Below are 24927 nucleotides of genomic sequence, written 5' to 3'. Positions count from 1 at the left end.
AAGTAAAACTGTCACTGTTTGCCGATGACATATTATACATTAAAAATCCTAAAGATGCCACCAGAAAACTACTAGAACTAATCAATGAACTTGGTAAAGTTGCAGGATACAAAATTAATGCACAGAAATCTCTTGCATTCCTACACACTAACAACAAAAGATCAAAAAGAGAAATTAAAGAAACAATCCAATTTACCATCGCAACAAAAAGAATAAAATACCTAAGAATACACCTACCTAAGGAGGCAAAAGACCTGTACTCAGAAAACTATAAAACGCTGATGAAAGAAATCAAAGATGACATAAACAGATAGGAGAAATATACCATGTTCTTGGATTGGAAGAATCAGATTTGTGAAAATGATTATACTACCCAAAGCAATCTACATTTTCAATGCAATCCCTATCAAATTACCAGTGGCATTCTTCACAGAATTACAACAAAAAATTTTTAAATTTGTATGAAAACACAAAAGACCCTGAATAGCCAAAGCAATCTTGAGGGAAAAAAACATGGAGCTGGAGGAATCAGGCTCCCCAACTTCAAGCTATACTACAAAGCTACAGTAACCAAGACAGCATGGTACTGGCACAAAAACAGAAATATAGATCAGTGGTACAGGATAGAAAGCTCAGAGATAAACCCACACACATATAGTCACCTACTTTATGACAAATAAGGCAAGAACATATAATGGAGAAAAGACAGCCTCATCAATAAGTGGTGCTGGGAAAACTGGACAGCTACATGTAAAAGAATGAAATTAGAACACTCCCTAACACCATACACAAAAATAAACTCAAAATGGATTAAAGACATAAATGTAAGACCGGACACTACAAAACTTTTGAGGAAAACAAAGGAAAAACACTCTTTGACATAAACCACAGCAAGATCTTTTTTGACCCACCTCCTAGAGTAATGAAAATAAACCAAAAATAAACAAATGGGACCTAATGAAACTTAAAAGCTTTTGCACAGCAATGGAAACAATAAACAAGATGAAAAGACAACCCTCAGAATGGGAGAAAATATTTGCAAATGAATCAACAGACAAAGGATTAATCTCCAAAATATACAAACAGCTCATGGAGCTCAATATCAAAAAAACAAACAACCCAATCAAAAAATGGGTGGAAAACCTAAATAGACATTTCACCAAAGATGACATACAGATGGCCAAGAGGCACATGACAAGATGCTCAACATCACTAATTATTAGAGAAATGCAAATCAAAACTACAATGAGGTATCACCTCACACTGGCCATCGTCAAAACATTTATAAACAGTAAATGCTGGAGAGGGTGTGGAGAAAAGGGAACCCTCTTGCACTGCTGGTAGGAATGTAAATTGGTACAGCCACTATGGAGAACAGTATGGAGGTTCTTTAAAAAACTAAAAATAGAACTACCGTATTACCCAGCAATCCTACTACTGGGCATATACCCTGAGAAAACCATAATTCAAAAGGACACATGTACCCCAATGTTCATTGCAGCACTATTTACAATAGCCAGGACATGGAAACAACCTAAATGTCCAATGACAGATGAACGGATAAGAAGATGTGGCACATATATACAATGGAATATTACTCAGCCATAAAAAGGAACGAAATTGGGTCATCTGTAGAGATGTGGATGGACCTAGAGTCTGTCAGTCAGAATGAAGTAAGCCAGAAAGAGAAAAACAAATATCATATAGTAACACATATATGTGGAATATAGAAAAATGGTAGAGACGAACCTATTTGCAGGGCAGGAATAGAGATGTAGATGTACAGAACAGACATGTGGACCCAGGGGGTGATGGGGAAGGTGGGCCGAATTGGGAGACTACGATTGACATATATACACTACCATGCGTAAAACTGATAGCTAGTAGGAACATGCTATAAAGCACAGAAAGCTCAGTTTGGTGCTCTGTGACGACCTAGATGGGTGGGATGGGGGGGCGGGGGAGGGAAGTCCAAGGGGTAGGAGATATAGGTAGACATACAGCTGATTCACTTCATTCTACAGCAGAAACTAACACAACATTCTAAAGCAATTATACTCCAATTAAAAAAATGTTAATAAAAGAATAAGAAATTACCGCTGTCTACTCAGTCATAGAAAAGAATAAATTTTGCCATATGTAACAACATGGATGTACCTGGAAAGTATTACGCTTAGCGAAATAAGGCAGAGAAAGACAAATACTGTATATTTTCACTTACATGTAGAATCTAAAAAATAAAACAAACAAATGAGTATGACAAAACAGAAACAGACACACAGATACATAGAACAAACTAATGGTTACCAGTGGAGACAAGGTTGAGGGGAGGGGCAATATAGGGGTAGGGAATTAAGAGGTACAAACTACTAGGCATAAAATAAATAAGATACAAGGATGTAATGTACAGCACAGAGAATATAGCCAACATTTTATAACTTCAAATAGAGTATAATTTTTAAAAATATCAAAGCACTATGTTGTACACCTGAAACTAACATAATATTGTAAATCAGCTAGACTTCAATAACAGAAAAAAGGAGGAATTTACCAGTGTCAAGCTCTATGTATCAAAGAATATCTTCAATTATCTGAAGAGCTATTAAAATACTCCTCCCTTTTTCAACTACATCATCTGTGTGACCCTAAATTTTCGTCATATACTTCAACCAAAACCACCACCACAGACTGAATCCAGAAGCAGATACAAGAATCAGCTGTTGGGACTTCCCTGGTGGGGCAGTCGTTAAGAATCCGCCTGCCAAGGTAGGGGACATGGGTTTGAGCCCTCATGCCACAGAGCAACTAAGCCCGTGCACCACAACTACTGAACCTGCGCTCTAGAGCCCGCAAGCCACAACTACTGAAACCCTAAAGCGCGCCTAAAGCCCGTGCTCCGCAGCAAGAGTAGCCACCGCGATGAGAAGCCCACACACCGCAATGAAGAGTAGCCCCTGCTCGCCGCAACTAGAGAAAGCCCGCACAGCAAAGAAGACCCAACGCACCAAAAATAAATAAATAAAATAAATAAATTTATTTTAAAAAAAAGAATCAGCTGTCTTCTTTTAATACAGGCATTGGAGGTTCGCAAAAGTAAACTAATAGTACTCCTCTAGTTTTTTTGCTTTGGAAAAATCATTTTTCATAAAAATATTAACATGTTAAGTGTGTTTTTATTCTTAATTTAGTACAATAATATTTTTAAACTTCTAGTATGGTAAATATTAAGAGATATAACCAAATACAATCTTCAAGCTTCAATAATTTTTAAGAGTGTAAAGGAGACTTCTGAAGCCAAAGCATCTAATAATCTGATAAATATCTCCTGTGTAGACATGAGAATAGATGTGTAGTAAAATTTACCAAAAACAGGAAAAGGTATATTCCAAATTGTCCTCCCCAACCTGGTCAAATTTCTACTCTTCCTGTATCTATTTCCCCATAGTAGCTATAATCAAACTTTTAAATTTCTGCCATGAGACTGACTTTTTTTTTGGGGGGGTGGGCTGCATTGGGTCTTTGCTGCTGTGTGCAGGCTTTCTCTAGTTGCGGCGAGCAGGGGATACTCTTCGTTGTGGTGTGCGGGCTTCTCATCGCAGTGACTTCTCTTGTTGCAGAGCACGGGCTCTAGGTGCGAGGGCTTCAGTAATTGTAGCACACAGGCTCAGTAGTTGTGGCTCGCAGGCTCTAGAGCATAGGCTCAGTAGTTGTGGCTCATGGGCTTAGTTGCTCCACTGCATGTGGGATCTTACCACACCAGGGCTCAAACCTGTGTCCCCTGCCATTGGCAGACGGATTCTTAACCACTATGCTACCAGGGAAGCCCGTGACTGACTTTTAATATCATTGCCTATAACTACTCCAATTCTTAAATCTTCACTCATTTTCTTTTTACTCAATTTATTTTTCAAGCATTTATATGTTAGGCATGGTCCTACATGCTGAAGATATATCCATAAGTAAGAATAAAGCAGTCTCTAAACAACACAGCTTAGAGTTGAAAGGGGGAGGAAAAGACAGTTAAGTACAACATGAGGGAGGTTTCTTTACTTTCAGAATACAAAAGAAAAAAAACTTTTTGATGTGGATTTAGAAGTATGATTCTTAAAACTCCTCAGATTAGTCTATTTTTAAATTATTTGCATCTTCATAATAAAAGTAGAGTGCCACAAGATTTAAAAACTTGACAGTAAGAATGCCACATCCTAAAGCACTTCTGGATCATGATGCTCACTTCAACTATGAGACTCTAAGTGTCTTAGAAGACAGAGATTGAGTCATTGTATCCACAGTGCTTATTTCTAAAATGTTTCTTGAATTAAATGTGCCCATAAAATTTCCAGATAATTAAGAGCTAAACTGAAATTTATCAGAGAAGACTCTATTAATAACAGATTTGTGGCATGTAACCAGCTGCAACTTTAATCAGGACAGGTGTCAAGAAAAAACGTAGGGAACCATAGATCTTGGATAGTAACTATGAACAAAAGGCAACAGAAATGTGGAGCACCAACGGAATGTCTGGACTCAAAGGCCAAAAGCAAGCAGTCAAAGGTTAATAGCCTATGATAACAAAGAGCTTGTGGATCCCCCTAATGCTTAATAGGAGAACGGAATGAGTGGATGGACCCATCAGGACTAATGGTTCTATTGCTAGTGACCAGCTGCCCACATCCCTCAATTGTTTTTCACCTTTTTAATTATGCATCCAAGATACTTCTTGCTATTACTTATATTTCAAAATATCACTATATATCATAAATTGTTAATATTTAGTATTTATTAAAATTAAATAATTGTAGCAAGAAGCTTTCGATGACCACTTTATCCTGGCATAAATGCCACTGATGTTGCTATACTATGTAAGATTCTCTGCATCTTGTGCCCAGATCTCAAGGAGCTGTTAAAACGTGCTGAATATCCTGAGGAAGCAGGTGTGAAGCTCAGTTAGTACTGTGGTCCTGCAGTCAAATCAGAATGAAGAAATCCCTGTGCCACGTGGACTCTTAGCCAATGGAGACAAGATAACATCAGATCATCCAGAATTCTTCTAAAATGAAAGACAGACAGTAGGGTTCAGTCAAGAGATCAAAACCACACAGTAATTGGAACAGGAAAAGTTTAATATAAAGAACTATTAACCATGACAATGGAAAAATGAAATTCTAAATGAAAAGAGAACTCTAAAGAATACCCCAGGGTACCCAAGGAAGAAAAAAATTGGAAGGGGAAAGCCCTCCCCAAGGTTAGGACTCAGATCTTCTTGGAAAAGGTATGGTTAGAGCCACTGGATGGGGGAGACATTTGCTGGGTTTCCCGGGCCAGAACTGGTCCACAGTTGCCAGGAAAGACCCCTGCAGACTTCAGAAGGGACAAGTCTGGCGGGTGGGCAACAAGACAGTCACAGTGCTGGGAGCCCACTCACAAGCAAGGTAATGCAAGGCCTGGGAGACACAGTGGCAGTGTCGGGAAGGCCACAGGAAATGACTTTCTGAAGTAATAAAGGCAGGCCAAAGCTGTCAGACATGCATGGAGAAGGAGAGGGGCATCAAGAATCTGTTCACCTGCAGGGCAACAAGGCCTTAGGTCTACAGTGTCCCTGTCAGGAGGGGTACAGGGTGCTAGCAGGCTGAAGCTGAGAGGCAGGTACACAGAGGAAGTCAGAGTCTGAAGCCCATTCTCCAATAGGTCTGGGGGACCTTGGTGTGCTCAGCTAGATGGCCGTCAATTGGCTGGGGCTGCAAGCTTATCAGGAGCCTGAGCTCTAGGTATACAGCTGAGGCAGATGCCTCTGGCAACGGTGCAGCAAAAGCAAAATGAAAAACAAAGCCCATAGAACACTGGAAAGAAGAAAAGACCTCACCCTCCCACAATGCCCCTCCAGTGTCCTCTACTGTGAAGCTTAACTGCATACTCACTGTAAAGGAAAATGCTTACAGAGTCCAAGCCATTAATGCAGAACGGGAAATGAAAGAAGGGACCTGAAGGGGAACTCCCTGGAGGTCCAGTAGTAAGGACTCTGCGCTTTTACTGCCGAGGGCACGGGTTCAAACCCTGGTTGGGGAACTAAAAACCTGCAAGCCTCGCAGCATGGCCAAAAAAAAAAAAAAAAGGGACCTGAAGCTAAGAGGCAATAAATGGATAACTGGCACGGCTTCTTAAAACCAAGAAGTACCAATGTAAGAGCCCCAGGAATTCCAGGGTGATCCTGAAAGGCAGCAATTTCCCCAGTGTTGATGAGAAATATAGTTGGTATCAAAACATACTCTCTAAAGCCATTATACGAAAATCAACATGGTATAGAAACAGGAATTAATGTAAAAATAGACAAATGCCACAAAAGAAAAAAACCTTTAATTCATGGCAACGCATATGAAAAGTATAACAAAGATTTCACTAGGAAAAATATGGATTATTTAATAAATGATCTTATAACAGATACCTAACCATCTGAAAGAACAGTAAAATGGAGTATCATCTGATATCCCATTCAAATATAAATTTCACATGGATATTAAAAAGAACTTTTTAAGCTATAAAAATCATCTTACAAGCAAACGTAGGTATGGGAGACCTTTCTAATCAGGACCAAAACTGCAAAATCTTGGCAGGGAGGTTAGTGGAGGGGCATGCAAGAATAGAACTGAAGGGCTTCCCTGGTGGTACAGTGGTTGAGAGTCCGCCTGCCGATGCAGGGGACACGGGTTCGTGCCCCGGTCGGGAGGATCCCACATGCCGCGGAGCGGCTAGGCCCGTGAGCCATGGCCGCTGAGCCTGCGCGTCCGGAGCCTGTGCTCCGCAACGGGAGAGGCCACAACAGTGAGAGGCCCGCGTACCGCAAAAAAAAAAAAAAAAAAGAATAGAACTGAACATATAAAAATTTGTTTGGCAAAAGCTATCATAAACAACTCTGAAATATGTATATGTACGTGAATATAAAAATACATGTGTACATATACATGTATGTATGCAGGTTTGTATATGAATGGAAGTATGTATTATGTATGCATTGTAACATGTATGTACATAAATGCATTGTGTTTCCCAACTATAGCAGCTGAAAGAGCCTAAAAGCAAGCTACCATGAGCTTATCTACTGCCCAGGCAGTTGTCTCTTTCGTCTCTGTGGCAGCCAGAGTCCAGCCAAAAAATGGAATCCACAGAGCAATTTGAACAGGAAAAGTCTTACAAAGAATTATTAACTATTTACACAAGATTAACTACTAAGAAGGAATAAAAGAGAACTATAAGGAATATCCTAGGGTGGAGAGAGAAAACCAAAGGCAGTACTTGTAAGGGGCGCCTCGTCCCCAAGGCTGGACTTCAGATCTCATGGACACTGTGGCTGCAGCACACTGGGTAAGAGAAGTTAGCTGGGCTGCCCGAGCCACACCTGTTCCATAGCAGGAGGGCCAAAGTCGGTGCGCAAGGAACTGCAGGCTGGCAAACAAGAAATTTTGCTGTGGTGTCAGCAGGCCAAGGGTGGAAGGCAGGAAGCCCCAGACAGGAACTGGCAACAAAATTTGCTAGAGGATGAGCACACGGGGCAGCCCACACACGCACATGCCACTGGCAACACAGCAAGCAGGAACAGAAGTACACCCAAACCCTATCTCCTGCAGGGTCCCTCCAACACCCTCTGCAGATTAAGTTTATACATGCCAGTTGGAACAGTAGGTCCAATAAGGCAATAAAAGGTTGATTTGGAGCTAAAATGCAATAAATTGATAACTAACATAGTTTCTAAAATCATTCCCCACAAAAAGCAACCAGGGCTCTGTGAAAAGACGGCTGATTCCAGGGCTGGAGCATAATAAATTCAAGATGAGCAATGAACATCTTCTTATGCCTAAAAGTAAGAAGTACTTTAAAAAAAAAAATTCGATAGGAAGAAGTTACAAGGACAGAAAAGCCAGAGTAAAAGGTCTCCTACTGGTCAAAACTAGGACAATTTGAGCATCAAAATAATTAAGTACATTAATGAATTCTAAACTATTAGGGGAAAAAAATAAGTATATGTGTCCAAATAAATAATGGATAGATGGATAAATATACAGACAGATACAATACACAGACATACAGCTGTATAGACAGATAAACAGATACAAGTAAAAAGAAGAATAGTTAACAAAGATACACAGATAAAGTGAGAAGGGAGGATAATCATTAATGTGGAAGGGGTGCTGGAACTGGAAAAATCATTATTTTGTAGCCATCATGCAAACATTGGTTCATGTAAGAATCAATGGATGCTAAATCTAAGAGGCAATTTTGTAAAAGAGCAGGATATATTCATGATCTTAAAAGTTTTGGAAGAAAGGAAGGAAGAAGGAAGGGAGAGAGGGATGGAGACATGGAGGGAGGGAGGAAGGTGAATATATGCGATAGTCTAAAAAATGACCCCAAAGATACCAGGTCCAAATTCCTGGAACTTGTAGATGATATGTTATTTGGACAAAGAGTCTTTGCACTTTTGATTAAGGATCTTGAGATTATCCTGAGTTATCAGGGTGGGCACTAAATGCCATCACAAATGTTCTTATAAGAGAGAAACAGAGAGAGATTTCACAGAGAAGGCAATATGAAGATGAAGCAGACAGAGGTTTGAAGATGAGGGCTTTGAAGATTGACATGATGCTGGCACAAGCCAAGGAACATACCCAGTCACCAAAAACTGAAAGAGGCAAGGACCATATTCTTCCCTAGAGGTTCTAGGCCCTGCTGACGCCTTGATTTCTGCCCAAAGATACTTATTTCAGACTTCTGGCCCCCAGAACTGCAAGAAAATAAAGTTCTATTGTTTTAAGCCACCACAAAAACAATCCTTCCTTTAATTTCTCTCTCCTCTCACATTTTACTAAAAGCAGCAAGAAGAAACCACACCATACTTATTAAACACTCTGGTTGGAAATCTCCTTAGCTACATTACCCTCTTCTTTGGTACATTTTCTACTTTCCAAATAACTGTATGCAACCATGTGGCTAGACTTTCTGCAACTACATAAGAAGGATCCACTACCTTCCTCTAATTTCCAGTAACAGTTACCTGATTTTCCTGCAAACCCTCACCTGCAGTCTTATCAACGACCGTGAAGCTTCTATGAACAGCTTCTTCAGGACACTTCAGGCCCTCACACTCTCCTCAAAGCCCATGGCTCATTCCAAAGCCACTCTCCACATCTTTTGGTTTTTCTCATAACAGCACTCTACTTACAGGTTAAAAAAAAAAAAATCTATTAAGTAGTCATTGCTATGTAACAAACTACCCCCAAACTTAGCAGCCTACGACAATAAACATTAGTATCTCACACAAACTCTGATAGTTAGGAATCCAAAAGTGGCTTGGCTGGATGGTTCTAGCTCAAGGTCTCTCATGAGGCTGCAGTCAAGCTGTCAGTCAGTGTTGCAGTCACCTCAAAGTTCTACAGGGACTGGAGAATCTGCATCTAAGTTCATTCACATGGTTGTGCCAGGTGTCAGATGCCTGCAGGGTGTTGGCTGTTGCCCTCTGTTCCTCTCCATGGGGGCCTCGTCATAGGCTGCATGAGTGTCCTTACAATATGAAAGCTGGTAAACCTCAGAGCAAGTAATGAGAGAGAGAGGGAGGGAACATCCCCAAGAGAGAAGCCATGGCCTTTACAGCCTAATCTCAGAAATGACATACTGTCACTTTTCCTTATGCTACTGGTTCCAAAGACCAATCCCTGGGAAGAGAAGACACCAATGTGTAACTAGCAGGAGAGGAGGATTACAGGTGGCCATCTTGGAGACTGTCTACCACAAAAGGCACGGTCCAAATATTTAGCAAACTAGCATGCAGCATGAATTTGACTTACCTATGTAGTATAAGAAAAAAATACGCTATTAAAACTACATTGTCCTAAATGTAAGGCCAGACACTATAAAACTCCTAGAGGAAAACACAGGAAGAACACTCTTTGATAAATCACAGTAAGATCCTTTTTGACCCACCTCCTAGAGAAATGGAAACAAAAATAAACAAATGGGACCTAATGAAACTTAAAAGCTTTTGCACAGCAAAGGAAACCATAAACAAGACCAAAAGACAACCCTCAGAATGGGAGAAAATATTTGTAAATGAAGCAACTGACAAAGGATTAATCTCCAGAATATACAAGCAGCTCATGCAGCTCGATATCAAAAAAACAAACAACCCAATCCAAAAATGGGCAGAAGACCTAAATAGACATTTCTCCAAAGAAGACAGACAGATTGCCAACAAACACATGAAAGGATGCTCAACATCACTAATCATTAGAGAAATGCAAATCAAAACTACAAATGAGGGCTTCCCTGGTGGCGCAGTGGTTGAGAGTCCGCCTGCCGATGCAGGGGACACGGGTTCATGCCCCGGTCCGGGAAGGTCCCACATGCCACGGAGCGGCTGGGCCCGTGAGCCGTGGCTGCTGAGCCTGTGCGTCCGGAGCCTGCACGTCCAGAGCCTGTGCTCCGCAACAGGAGAGGCCACAACAGTGAGAGGCCCGCGTACCGCAAAAAAAAAAAAAAAAAAAAAAAAAAAAAACCTACAAATGAGGTATCACCTCACACAGGTAAGAATGGCAATCATCAAAAAATCTACAAACAATAAATGCTGAAGAGGGTGTGGAGAAAAGGGAACCCTCTTGCACTGTTGGTGGTAATGTAAATGGATACAGCCACTATGGAGAACAGTATGGAGGATCCTTAAAAAACTAAAAATAGAACTACCATATGACCCAGCAATTCCACTACTGGGCATATACTGTGAGAAAACCATAATTCAGAAAGAGTCACGTACTACAATGTTCATTTCAGCTCTATTTACAATAGCCAGGACATGGAAGCAACCTAAGTGTCCATCAACAGATGAATGGATAAAGAAGATGTGGCACATATACACAATGAAATATTACTCAGCCATAAAACGAAATGAAATTGAGTTATTTGTAGTGAAGTGGATGGACCCAGAGTCTGTCATACAGAGTGAAGTAAGTCTGAAAGAGAAAAACAAATACTGTATGCTAACACATACATATGGAATCTAAAAAGAAAGAAAAAAAGGTTCTAACGAACCTAGGGGCAGGACAGAAATAAAGATGTAGAGAATGGACTTGAGGACATGGGGAGGGGGAAGGGTAAACTGGGACAAAGTGAGAGAGTGGCATGGACATATATACACTACCAAATGTAAAATAGATAGCTAGTGGGAAGCAGCCACAGAGCACAGGGAGATCAGCTCAGTGCTTTGTGACCACCTAGAGGGGTGGGATTAGGGAAGGTGGGAGGGAGACACAAGAGGGAGGGGATATGGGGATATATGTATATGTATAGCTGATTCACTTTGTTATACAACAGAAACTAACACAACATTGTGGAGCAATTATACTCCAATAAAGATGTTAAAAAAAGTTTTTTAAAAAACTACATTGTCACAGTAGTCATCACAATTAAACTTAGAGAACAAAATGTGATTCTGGCACACTACCTAACATAATAATGAACAATATTTACATAGTCATAATAATACAAATGTTACACATGATGTCTATTAAATTGCAGATTTGAAAATCATTCTACAGATTAAGTATTGAATCTTAATAATGATTATTGAACAGAATACAAATACTATCACCTTTGACAAACGTTAAAATACGCTGAGTAGTGAAAGGGGCTAAAGAGGTAAAAGAAAGGACAAATATGCTCTTAGGTTCATCTTACAGAGACAAATGGTATTGTCCATAGTTATGGAACAAGAAACAGAGACGCAGTCAATAGAGGAACTAAAAATATTATGTAATGATACAAGGGAACAGGCTAAGTCAAATTCTTACCTGCCAGAGTAAAAAGTCAAAAGATATGTCATAAGCTGTTATGTCAAAGAAAAAAAAAGGTATAAACTTACTATTATAGATATGGAATACACACTCAAGAAATGAAAAATAAAAAAGATAAAAGTCAGTTCTCTCTAGAAGCAAAACTGGGAGGAAGATGGGTAGAGTGGAAAATTACAGCTTTTTTTTTTTTTTGAGTATTTGTCTTTCTCCATCTGATTTATTTCACTTAACATAATACCCTCTAGGTCCATTCATGCTTTTGCAGATGGCAAGATTTCATACCTTTTTATGGCTGTGTAACATCTGATTGCATATATATACCACATCTTCTTCACCCATCCATCTATCAATGGCATTTAGGTTGTTTCCATATCATGGATTTTTTAAATAATGCAGCAATAAACAAAGGTCTGCATATATCTTTTCAAATTAGTGTTTTCATATTCTTCAGATAAATACCCAGAAGTGAAATAGCTGGATCATATGGTATTTCTATTAATTTTTTGAGAAATCTCCACACTGGTTTCCACTGTGGCTGCACAAATTTACCTTCCCACCACCAGTGTATGAGGGTTCCCTTTTCTTCACATCCTCTCCAACACTTTTGATAATCACCATTCTAATGAGCATGAGGGGGTACCTAACTGTGATTTTGATTTGCATTTCCCTAATAATTAGTGATGTTGAACATCTTTTATGTGCCTGTTGGACATCTGTATGTCTTTGGAAAAAGATCTATTCAGATTTTCTGCCCATTTTTTAATCAGGCTGTTTGGTTTTCTTTGTTGTTGAGTTGTATGAGTTCTTTATATATTTTGGATATTAACCCTTTATCAGATATACGATTTGCAAGTACCTTCTCCCACTCAGTAAGTTGTCTTTTCATTTTGTTAATGGTTTCACTTGCTGTGCTGAAGCTTTTTAGTTTGATGTCATCCCATTTATTTTTGCCTTTATTTCCTGTGCCTGAGGAGACATATCCAAAAAATTATTGCTAAGACTAATATCAAAGAGAGTACTGCCTATGCTTTCTTCTAGGAATTTTATGCTTTCAGATCTGACATTCAAATCTTTAATCCATTTTGAGTTAATTTCTGTGCATGGTATAAAATAGTGGTCTAGTTTCATTCTTTTGCATGTGTCTATCCAGTTTTCCCAACACCATTTATTGAAGCGACTTTCCTTTCTCCACTGTACTTTCTTGGCTACTTCGTTGTAATTCGTTATCCATATATGTTTGGGTTTATTTCTGGGCTCTCAATTCTGTCCCATTGATCTGTGTGCCTGTTTTCTGCCAATAACATGCTATTTTGATTAGTACGGCTTTGTAGTATAATTCGAAATCAGGGAGTGTGATATCTCCAGCTTTGTTCATTTTTCTCAGGATTATTTTGGCTGTTCTGGGTCTTTTGTGATTCCATACAAATTTTAGGATTTTTTGTTCAATTTCTGTGAAAAATGTTGAGATTTTGACAGTGATTGCATTGAATCTGTAGATTGCTTTAGGTAATATGGACACTTTAACAATGTTAATTCTTCCAATCCATGGGATATCTTTCCATTACTTTGTGTCTTCTTCAATTTCTTTCAACAATGCCTTACAGTTCTCAGCGTACAAATCTGTCACCTCCTTGGTTAAGTTTATTCCTAGGTATTTTATTCTTTTTGTTGGGATTATAAATGGGACTGTTTTCTTAATTTCTCTTTCTGCTAGTTAATTGTTAGGGTATAAAAATGCAACAGAGTTTTGTACTTTTATTTCCTACCCTGCAAATTTACTATATTCGTTTAATATTTCTAATAGTTTTTTGGTGAAATCTTTAGGGGTTTCTATATATAAAATCATGTCATCTGCAAATAGTGACAGTTTTACTTCCTTTCCAATTTGGATGGCTTTTATTTCTTTTTCTTGCCTAACTGCTCTGGGTAGGACTTCCCATACTATGTTGAATAAGAGTGGCAACAGCAGGCATCCTGATCCCACTGATGGAAGAATACCTTTCAGTTTTTCACCACTGAATATGATGGTAGCTATGAGTTTGTCATATATGGCCTTTATTATGTTTAGATACGTTTATGTTTAGGTACATTTCTTCTGTACCCATTTTATTTTATTGAAAGTTTTAATCATAAATGGATATTGAAAACTGTCAAATGCTTTTTCTGCATCTATCAAAATGATCATATGATTTTTATCCTTCGTTTCATTAATGTGGTGTAGAACGTTAATTGATTTGCAGACACTGAACCATCCTTGTATCCCTGGAAGGAATGTCACTTGATCTTGGTGTATTATCCTTTTAATGTATTGTTGTATTCAATTTGTTTAATATTTTGTTGAAGATTTTTGCATCTATGCTCATCAGAGATACTGGCCTGTAATTTTCTCTTTTGTGTGTTGTCCTTATCTGGCTTTGGTATCAGGGTAATGTTGGCCTCATAAAATGTGTTAAGAACCATTCCCTTCTTTTCAATTTATTCGGAAGGGTCTGAGAAGGACAGGTATTAAATCTTCTTCGAATGTTTCACAGAATTCACCAGTGAAGCCATCTGGTCCTGGACTTCTGTTTTTTGGGGAGGTTTTTGGTTACTGTTTCAATCTCTTTACTAGTGATCAGTCTATTCAGATTTTATATTTCTTCATGTTTCAGACTTGAAAGCTTGTATGATTCTAAGAACTTATCCAATTCTTACAGGCTGTCCAATTTGCTGGCATATTTGTTCATATCAGTCTCTTATATAATCCTTTGTATTTCAGTGTAACTTCACCTCTTTCATTTCCGATTTTATTTATTTGAGCCTTCCCTTTTTTCTTAGTGAGTCTAGCTAAAGGTTTGTCAATTTTGTTTACCTTTTCAAAGAACCAGCTCTTAGTTTCACTGATCTTTTCTTTCATTTAATTCTCTATTTCATTTATTTCCACTCTGATTTTTATTACATTCTTCCTTCTACTGACTTTCTGCTTCATTTGTTCTTTTCTTCTAGTTCCTTTAGCTGTAAGGTTAGATTATTTGAGATTCTTCTTGTTTCCTGAAGTAGGCCTATACTGCTATAAACTTCTGTTTTAAAACTGCTTTTGCTGCATCCCACAGATTTTGGTACATCTTATTTTCATGTCTTTTTTTGATTCCTTCATTGACCAATAGCTGTTCAGCAGCATGTTGTTTAGTCTCCATATATTTATGACCTTTTCCAGCCTTCTTGTAGTTGATCAATCTTCTTAAAGAGACTTGATATTTGTCCCAACATGTTCTATCCTTGAGAACACTCCATGTGCACTTGAGAAAAATGTGTATTCTGTTGCTTTTGGATGGAATGTTCTGTATATATCTATTTAATAAGTCTAGTCTAATGTTTCATTTAAGGCCAATGTTTCCTTGTTGACTTTCTGTCTGGATGATCTATCCATTGATGTAAGTGGGGTGTTAAAGTCCCCTACTATTATTATGTTGCTGTCAGTTTCTCCTTTACGACTGTTATATAATTGCTTTATATATTTTGGTGCTATGTTAGATGTATATATTATTAGTAAATGTCATGTCTTCTTGACAGACTGTTCCCTTTACCATTATATAATGACCATCTTTGTCTCGTTAGTTTTTTGACTTGAAGTCTATTTTTGTCTAAGTATGGCTACACCTGCTTTCTTTTGGCTGCCATTTGCTTGGAGTATCATCTTCCATCTCTTTACAATGAGCCTGTATTTGTCTTTAGAGCTGAGTATCCCAGAGGCAACAAATAGTTGGGTCTTATTTTTTAATCCATCTGGTCACTGTTTCTTTTGATTGAATTCAATCCATTTACATTTCGGATGATTAGTGACATATGAAGACTTAGTACTGCCATTTATTTATCATTTTCTGGTTGCTCTCTATCTTCATTGTTTCTTTTTTCTTGTGTTTGTGTCTGCCATTTTAGTTTGGTGTTCTTGGGGGTTTTTTTTAAGATTTTTTTATTTTTAATATTTATTTATTTGGTTGCAGCTCACCGGCTCCTTAGTTGTGGCATGCGAACTCTTAGTTGTGGCATGAATGTGGGATCTAGTTCCCTGACCAGGGATCAAACCCAGGCCCCATGCATTGGGAGTGCAGAATCTTATCCACTGCACCACCAGAGCAGTCCCAGTTTGGTGTTTTTCTGTGATGTTTTGCTCAGTTTTCTCTTTTTTATGTTTCATGTTTCTGCTCTAGATTTTTTGTTTTGTGGTTATCATAAGGTTTGTATAAAACATCTCATAGATAAGATAGTCCTTTTTATGCTGATAGTATCATATCTTCATTTGCCTATACAGTTCCATCCTTTCCCTCTTCCCCTTTTATGTTTCTTTTTTCCCCTTTTATGTTTTTGTTGTCACATATTATCCCTTATTATGTTGTGAGTTAATTACCAAGTTGAAGTAGCTAGTTATTTTTAATGCTTTTTTTCCCTTTAATCTTTATGTCACAATTGTGTTTAACAACCTATTCTGACACAGAGCTGTACTTTCTGATTCTATCTATTTATCACCTTACTCGAAGTTTTGTGTACTTTTGCCTTTCCATTTCAGGTAGAAGAGCTCCTTTCAACATTTCTTATAAGACAGGTATAATGGTGATAAATTGCCTTAGCTTTTGTTTGTGTGGGCAAGCCTTTATTTCTCCTTCATATGAAGGACGACTTTGCCAGATAGACTATTCTTGGCTGACATTTTTTATCTTTCAGTATTCTGAGTATGTCATCACACTCTCTCCCAGACAATAGAGTTTCTGATGAGAAATCTGCTGAAAGCCCAATGGGGGGGTACCTTTGTAGGTTACTATCTTTTTTCCCCTGGCTGCCTTTAAAATTCTTTCCTTATCATTGACTTTTGACAGTGCATCAGCGGGATCACATGCCCTGCTGCATGGTCCCCTGTGGCTGCAGGTGCCATTGCAGCTGGAAGGCCAGAGTCATGTGCACTGCCTCCACTGCTGTTACTGCATTCTCTGGGGCTGTGGACTCAGTCACCATGGCCAGGGGCTGGAGTTGCAGGTACCACCTCCACTGTTCCCCTGGTTCCACCTCCTCTATGTGCCCAGTCCAGTCACCTTCAGATGTAAAAATGTGTGGATCTCTTCAGCATCCTGTTCTGTTAGGCAAAGGAAACTTTGTTGAGTTGTTTTACTAGTTATAGACTGAAGGGGAAAGAAGGGATCATCTCATGCTACCATGATCCTGACGCTGCTCTCCAGGAAACTACTGCTTTTTATTGAACATTCTTCTATTAGCTTTGTTTTGTGCTTTGTTTTTCAATTTTCTTAGGTATACCTGCATTACTTTGACTTCTAAAGTTATTCCAATGTATAAAAAATGCTGATGCTAAAATTATTTGAAAACAATAATGCAATATGCAACAAAAGTCACAGAAATATGCATACCCTTTGACCAAGCAATTTTGCTCCCAGGAATTTATCCTAATTAAATAATTGCACATCTGCATTACAGTGTACAAATAAGAATATTAAGCAGTGTTGTTTATAATAGCAAAAAAACTAAAAATAATATATGAGTAAAAGGTTGGTTAATAAATCATGGTATATACAAAAACTGAAATACTATGCATCTATTAAAATTAATAATGTAGATTCTTTTATTGATACGAAAAGACAATCACAATATACCACTGTATGAAAAAGAGGTTTCAAGACTACATTTAGCAAGACTTCAATTTTGAAGTTTAAATGTACAGAAAGGTAAAGAAGCATGTGCATACTCATATGTACACACAAGCACAAGCACACACAGACACACACACACAGAGTCTAAAAATTATGCTAAAATGTTATACCATCTAGGAAATGGTATTAAGGTTGAATTTTTATTTTAAGTAGTTTTCTGTATCATCTGAGTTATTTGCATATGGTACTTTATAACCTGAAAAAAAAAACTGTCTAGTTTGAAAAATAACGTCCATATACTTTGACTCTACAACTCCACATGCAGAAATTGATTTTTAAAAAATAACAGGATGGGACTTCCCTGGTGGCGCAGTGGCTAAGAATCTGCCTGCCAATGCAGGGGACATGGGTTTGAGCCCTGGTCCAGGAAGATCCCACATGCCATGAAGCAACTAAGCCCATGCTCCACAACTACTGAGCCTGCACTCTAGAACCTGTGAGCCACAACTATTGAGCCCGCATGCCACAACTACTGAAGCCTGCACGCCTAGAGCCTGTGCTCCGCAACAAGAGAAGACTCCACAATGAGAACCCGTGCACCGCAACAAACAGTAGCCCCTACTCGCCACAACTAGAGAAAGCCAGCACGCAGCAATGAAGACTCAACACAGCCAAAAATTAATTAATTAATTTTAAAATAAATAACAGGATGAATATAAAGCTGTCCATACAAGAAAATTTATGGTAAAGTTATAGAAAAAGCAAGAAATAACATTCTGTACTCTATTGGTCAAGGTCCAGTCAAGGGATTAAAAAACATAGCAATTATTTTAACAAAGAGAATTTAATATAAAAAAAGTAAACTAAGGGCTTTCCTGGTGGCACAGTGGTTGAGAGTCCGCCTGCTGATGCAGGGGACACGGGTTCTTGCCCCGGAGCAGCTGGGCCCGTGAGCCATGGCCACTGAGCCTGTGCGTCCGGAGCCTGTGCTCCGCAATGGAAGAGGCCACAACAGTGAGAGGCCCGTGTACCGCAAAAAATAAAAGAAAAAGTAAACTAAGTGAAAACGAAGGCAAAAAAAGGAACACCAAAGTATCAAAATAACAGAAAATAACAAGTGTTGGCAAGGAGGAAGAGAAACTGGAACCCTTATGCACAGCTAGTGGAAATGTAAAATAGAGCAGCCACTAAGGAAAACAACATGGTGGTTCCTCAAAAAATTAAAAATAAAATTACCATATGATCCAGTAATTCCACTTTCAGTATATACCCCAAAGAATTAAAAGCAGGAATTGAACTGATATGTGTACACCCATGTTCACAGCAGTATTATTTTTAATAGCCAAAAGGTAAAAGCAATCCAAGTGTTCACTGATGGATGAAAAAATAAACAAAATGGTGTCTACACACCCAATGGACTATATTCAGACACAAGAAGGAAATTTTGACACATGCTATTGATACAACATAGGTGAATCTTGAGAAATTATGCTAAGTGAAATGAGCCAGTCACAAAAGAACAAATACTGTATGATTTCACTTATATGAGGTGTCGATCCACAGTTGGTTGAATCCATAGATGCAGAACCTGCAGATCCAGAGGGCTGACTACACAACACCATTTTATATAAGGGACTTGAGCATCCACAGATTCTGGTATCCACAGGGTGTCCTGGAACCAATCCCCCACAGACACCAAGGGACAACTGTAAGAATAATTCAATGTCACCTCATGTTCCTACAGGGTTTTTCTATTTGCTTCATCGGTTAGAGTTTGAGTTGTTGTTCTGGTGCTGTTTTTTCATGAAAGAAAGGAGTAAATGCATTCTGAGTTAACAAAACCACAGCAAGAACATGAAAAAACAGGTGACCTGAAAGGTCTGCAGTTTGGCCTGCCATGTTCCTCTCGGTGGCACTCGGGCTCACGCGGCCTGCCTCACCACCCAGTGGGGAAGACATATAAGGAATGTGCCTAAGACAGCTGTGCAGAATGGAGCTGGAGGAGCCTTATTTGTGCAGAGAGATACTCCTGAGAATAACCCAGATACTCCATTTGATTTCACACCAGAAAACTATAAGAGGATAGAGGCCATTGTAAAAAACTACCCAGAAGGGCATAAAGCAGCAGCTGTGCTTCCAGTCCTGGATTTAGCCCAAAGACAGAATGGATGGCTGCCCATCTCTGCTATGAACAAGGCTGCAGAAGTTTTATAAATACCTCCAATGAGAGTATATGAAGTAGCAACTTTTTATACAATGTATAATAGAAAGCCAGTTGAAAGTATCATATTCAAGTCTGCACTACTATACCTTTCATGCTTCGAAATTCTGACAGCATACTGGAGACCACTCAGAAAAAGCTTGGAATAAAGGTTGGGGAGACTACACCTGACAAACTTTTCACTCTTATAGAAGTGGAATGTTTAGGGGCCTGTGTAAATGCACCAATGATTCAAATAAATGACAACTACTATGAGGATCTGACACTTAAGGATATTGAAGAAATTACTGATGAATCCAAAGCTGGCAAAATCCCAAAATCTGAACCAAGGAGTGGACGATTCTCATGTGAGCCAGCCAGAGGTCTTACCTCTTTGACTGAACCACCTAAAGGACTTGGCTTTGGTGTGCAAGCAGGCCTTTAATTTATATTCAATAGCAAATATGTCACTGGAGAAATAAAATAGGAATCTCCTATCTTAAAAAAAAAAAAAAGAACATGAAAAAACAACTTCACTTGCTTGAGGCATGATAGGAATTATCTTAATAAGGGGCTTCTGACTTCATGGTACAGTGTTTCAGTGTTCAGTATATATACATAATTAGCTAATCATCACTTTTCAAAATCACAATTTCAAAATAATCACTTACCAAACACTATTCCTTTAGCAAATGGAGGAAACAATTCTGAACGTCGGAATAAGTTTTTGTGAATTTGCCATAGTTCTTTGTGTAGTTTCTTAAAGTCACTGTATCTCTTCCATACAATTATCTAAAGAGAGAAGATAATTAAATGTGTAACTCACAGTGAAACCACAGATATCTGAAAAACAAATAATCTTTTTATTCAAGTGCTCAAAACTGTCATGCAAAGGCAAACATATATGTTCTAACCAATATGGTTAACTGTCTAAAATTAACTAATAATATTTTATTTAAAAATATAAAGCAGCAATTCTTCCTCAAACTGTTCTGTTTGGGTTTTTAAATTTCATTTTAAACAAGTACTATTTTCTTCATACTAGAAAAATATCAACCTGGTACAAAAAAGGCTTACACTACATAAAATGTCACTTAACCTGTTCAAACATTAATTACTATTACCCTGGAAACGAGTTAGATGTCAAAATATATATTCATCTCAAAAACAGCATGTTTATAAACACAAAGTAGTTTAGACAATTTTTAAACATAAAAAACATACTCAGCACTTGCCTAAAAGAATAATCTGAAAAACACTGAAAAAAAATGGCTTTGTAACAAATAATTAACCTAAACTTTTGCATTTCATAAACCTCAATAAAAATAGTAACAAGATTTCTGGAGGCAAGGTAAATCCTGATCAGAATACCACTAAAATTAGGATATTTCAAAAAACAAAATAACAATCATTTAGATTATACAACATGTAAAAGTTTACTTTCATTAGTTTAAATTATTGTCTAAACTTTAGATTAAATTAGAAAGAAAAAAACACTTAATAAAAAGAATTTGACACATGGCCTTGATGTCGCTGATTCAGCCCCTCAGTTGCCACAAAATAGGGTAAAACTGAGCTTTTAATTCCATTACCTGGTATATTGGGGCCTTTACTTCTGAAAAACCTAATTATTTCACTTCTAACAAACTCAATAGTGTAATGCTAATAAGCAAATCTTAGGCCAAAGAGGTAACCAAGTGTGATTTAAGAGACCTGTCAAAAAATCTACTCCTGTATATAAGAAATTCTTCACTAAACTCTGCCATACTATCAAAACTTCTACCATGATTACTAAGTGTCTTGCTTTAATAAAGGAAACTTGCTTTTAATCCTAGGAGACTAGTCAGACTATAATATGAATTAATTTAAACAAACTGCTTCCTCCTTATCCTTCCTTTTATTCATTTACTTGACAACAAAAATAGTCATCAAAACAAATATTTTCATGAGCCTACCTTATGCTAGGCACTGTGTTGGCACAAAGGATGAAGAAATGAGAAACAAACTCCCTCCTTTAAAGAGTTCCCTGTCAAATTAGGAAGAATAAGCCAACACAATAACTACATCACAAGACAGCATGATAAATGCTTAAAACAGTAGCTCAAGCGTATTATGGAAGGAGCACCTACACAAAGTACTGACTTAGGTGGGCACACTGAAGGGACATAATAGCTAGAACAACAACAAAAAAAGACAGAGAGAGAGAAGTGGTTGGGAATGAAGTATTTAAAAGGAGAGTGAGATGCCAAATATAATTACTAAAATTTTGGCTTTTGCAACTAGATAAATAGTAGTGTTATTCCCTAAGGTAAAGAGCAAAGGAGAAAACGCTGTTTTGAGATAAGAACGAAGTTCAATTTTAGACATATTTTATTTAGGTGCATGTGAGGCATTTAATTGGAGTTGTCCAATAGAAAAGACAGGTTTGGAGTTCAAGAGCAAAAACTAAACAAGAGGTATTAACTGGGAAGTCATCGGGAGAGAGGTGGTAATCACTCAGAAAACATTTCTCAGCATTTCTAACAAGATGAGGAATCTAACAACTGAATGATGGGGGTCAGGCAGAAGTAAAGAAGAAACCAAGCACAAAGTAAGTATTTAAGAAGCTCAGCTATGCCATGACACATGACACCTGGATGGAAGAAAAGATTTTATTTTAAATGGAAGTAAACAAGACAAATGCTGACAGCAGAAAATCAACAGTTCCAGTAAAAGACAGAGTAAGAGGAACTAACTGAGAGAGCCAAACCAACACTCGAAAAGTAAAAGGTCTCAGGACAGTGAGATTACAAGTGATTTTAATTTTCATATCTTGCTTCTTTGTAGTTTCTAATTTTGATACATTAACATAATTTTGTCACGGGAAAATAGTGTTATTTTTATATTTTTTAAATAGATCAAATTATGGTGCTACCACACTTGCCAAGGGCTTAAGGGGGAAATGGGTGGTGGGCCCAGGACAATAATCTTTTTTTTTTTGTCTGTGTTAGGTCTTTGTTTCCACGCGGGGGCTTTCTCTAGTTGTAGCGAGTGGGGACTACCCTTCGTTGCGGTGCGCAGGCTTCTCACTGAGGTGGCTTCTCTTGTTGCGGAGCACGGGCTCTAGGTGCACGGGCTTCAGTAGTTGTAGCACGCAGGCTCAGTAGTTGTGCCACGCGGGCTCAGTAGTTGAGGCTCGCGGGCTCTAGAGCACAGGCTCAGTAGTTGTGGCGCACGGGCTTAGTTGCTCTGTGGCACGTGGGATCTTCCCGGACCAGGGCTCGAACCCGTGCCTACACTGGCAGATGGATTCTTAACCACTGCGCCACCAGCGAAGTCCTCATGACAGTAATCTTACATAAGGGAAATGCAATCCTTAAAGCCATTATAAACCAGACATGAGAACTATTCAAAAGGCTGAAGCTCATGGAAACAATTAAATCTACAGATAAAATTTATATTCTAGAGTCCGCCTGCCGATGCAGGGGATACGGGTTCGTACCCCGGTCCGGGAAGATCCCACATGCCACGGAGCGGCTGGGCCCGTGAGCCATGGCCGCTGAGCCTGCGCGTCCAGAGCCTGTGCTCCGCAACAGGAGAGGCCACAACAGTGAGAGGCCCGCGTACCGCAAAAAAAAAAAAAAAAAAAAAATTTATATTCTAGTTAGGGTCATTTTCAGATAAAGTCAGAGTAACTTAAAGGGCAAAAGTTAACAATTGAATCACAATAATAATAATAATAATACCATGGCATATAAACCAGTAGATAGTCTGTCATAGCAAAAATTAGAGAATCTGTGTTTCTTCACCATGCCCTAATTTATTCACTCATATATTCCTTATTCTGGACTCTAAGACTGTAGAAGTGAAATACCTAAGAGCAAATATAAACCCTCAAAAAAGGCAGGAAATCAAAGCATCCCCAAAATGTCACCATCTACTGCCTCCTTTTCTTCTTACTCCTTTTGAGCTTGGACATTTCTAGAAATCTTCAAAATGTAAATGTGAACAAAAGCACATGTCCATTACATCAGCAAGTATGGATGTCTATAACTGGACTATACAAAGTCCCAAAAGATACATGCAAAACATATTTTTTCTAATAATCAATTCTTTCCTATCAGGAAAAAAAAAGCTATATTAACAACTATTACTCTGCAGAACCAACCCTGCAGAAATTTCCTATTTATTATAGTTACTCTGAATAAAATTCCTCAATTAAATATTAGTTGTGACAATCATAATAGACTACAAATTTAATAAAAGCTTAATTTTCATTAAAAACACTGCCTTAAATACTTTTTACATAAAACAAATGCTTTCTTTTCAGATAATTTCTCTTAACGATACCAAAAACACTTTAGATCTTTTACAAAACCACTCAATTCAATTAACTTTGTCCTTTTTACTCTCATATAGTATTTAAAACTAGCTGGATCACCTTTTCCTGTAACATCACTACCATACTATCTGCTTACAGATTTTCTTTCCTCCCCTTTTGAAGAGCTTTTCCTTTCCCGACACATTTCCGAATGTGCTCAAATAGCTTTTCTAAAACTATTTTATTTATGAAATGACTTCAACGTTAGAGATTTCTGACATGATACATAGAAAGTTCTATTTTGATTCTCCTTTCCCACATTTCCCCAGTGAAATTTACTACCTAGAGAGAAACAGAGCTATAGGTTACTTTTTTTATTAAAGGTGGGGGGAGGAGGGCACATCTCCATCTTTTTCTTTACCTTCTGCAAGTGTTCAGAGCAGCGGTCCCCAAACTTTTTGGCACCAGGGACCAGTTTCGTGGAAGACACTTTTTCCACGGACTGCGGGGGCAGGGAGGGGGAGGCATGGGAGGGGTTCATGCGGTAACTCGAGCAATGGGGAGCGGCAGATGAAGCTTTGCTCGCTCACCTGCCACTCACCTCCTGCTGTGCAGCCCAGTTCCTAACAGACCACGGATCAGTACCAGTCCGTGGCCCAGGGCATTGGGGACCCCTGCTCTAGAGAAGCTACTGAACAAGAAGCCACATTAACTATTGCTGTCCCCCTTAAGATTCACCCATGCTGCTCTTAATAATAAAAATTTAGAGGGTATCTTTAAAAGATAAAAAGAAAAAACTATCCTGGATAATTTTAAATTATTTACTCCATGTGAGTGTTTTGGCATCCTTAGTAAGAAAATAGAGCTATCTGGTAGCATGCACCAAGGGGTGTGTGTGTGTGTGTGTGTATAAAAGAGCCAAATTTCTCCACTTTTATAAGGATACCATATTATTAG

At 38.3% G+C, this 24927-nt stretch overlaps 1 protein-coding gene and 1 pseudogene across 7 annotated transcripts in view; one reads left to right on the top strand and one right to left on the bottom strand.

Annotated features, from left to right (window-relative positions):
- Positions 1-24927, bottom strand: part of RPS6KC1 (ribosomal protein S6 kinase C1) — a 215744-nt gene that overhangs the window by 169178 nt on the left and 21639 nt on the right. For 6 of the 7 annotated variants that reach the window (XR_003794328.1, XR_003794329.1, XR_003794330.1 and 3 more), the window contains one exon: positions 20342-20462. Coding sequence is in view for 3 of the 7 variants with exons in the window: in XM_029227679.1 (XP_029083512.1) it covers positions 20342-20462 (121 nt within the window). In the remaining 4 variants the exon portion in view is untranslated. Of the gene's footprint in view, positions 1-20341; positions 20463-24927 lie in introns of those variants that run through there. The other variant, XM_029227682.1, reaches the window with a different exon arrangement.
- Positions 19368-20115, top strand: LOC114898350 (annotated as a pseudogene).

Source organism: Monodon monoceros, unplaced genomic scaffold (assembly GCF_005190385.1).
Source record: "Monodon monoceros isolate NGI ecotype Baffin Bay Population unplaced genomic scaffold, NGI_Narwhal_1 Super_Scaffold_18, whole genome shotgun sequence".
Lineage (NCBI taxonomy): Eukaryota > Metazoa > Chordata > Mammalia > Artiodactyla > Monodontidae > Monodon > Monodon monoceros.
The sequence above is the reverse complement of the archived record's forward strand: the minus strand, read 5'-3'. Positions and strand labels throughout refer to the sequence as shown.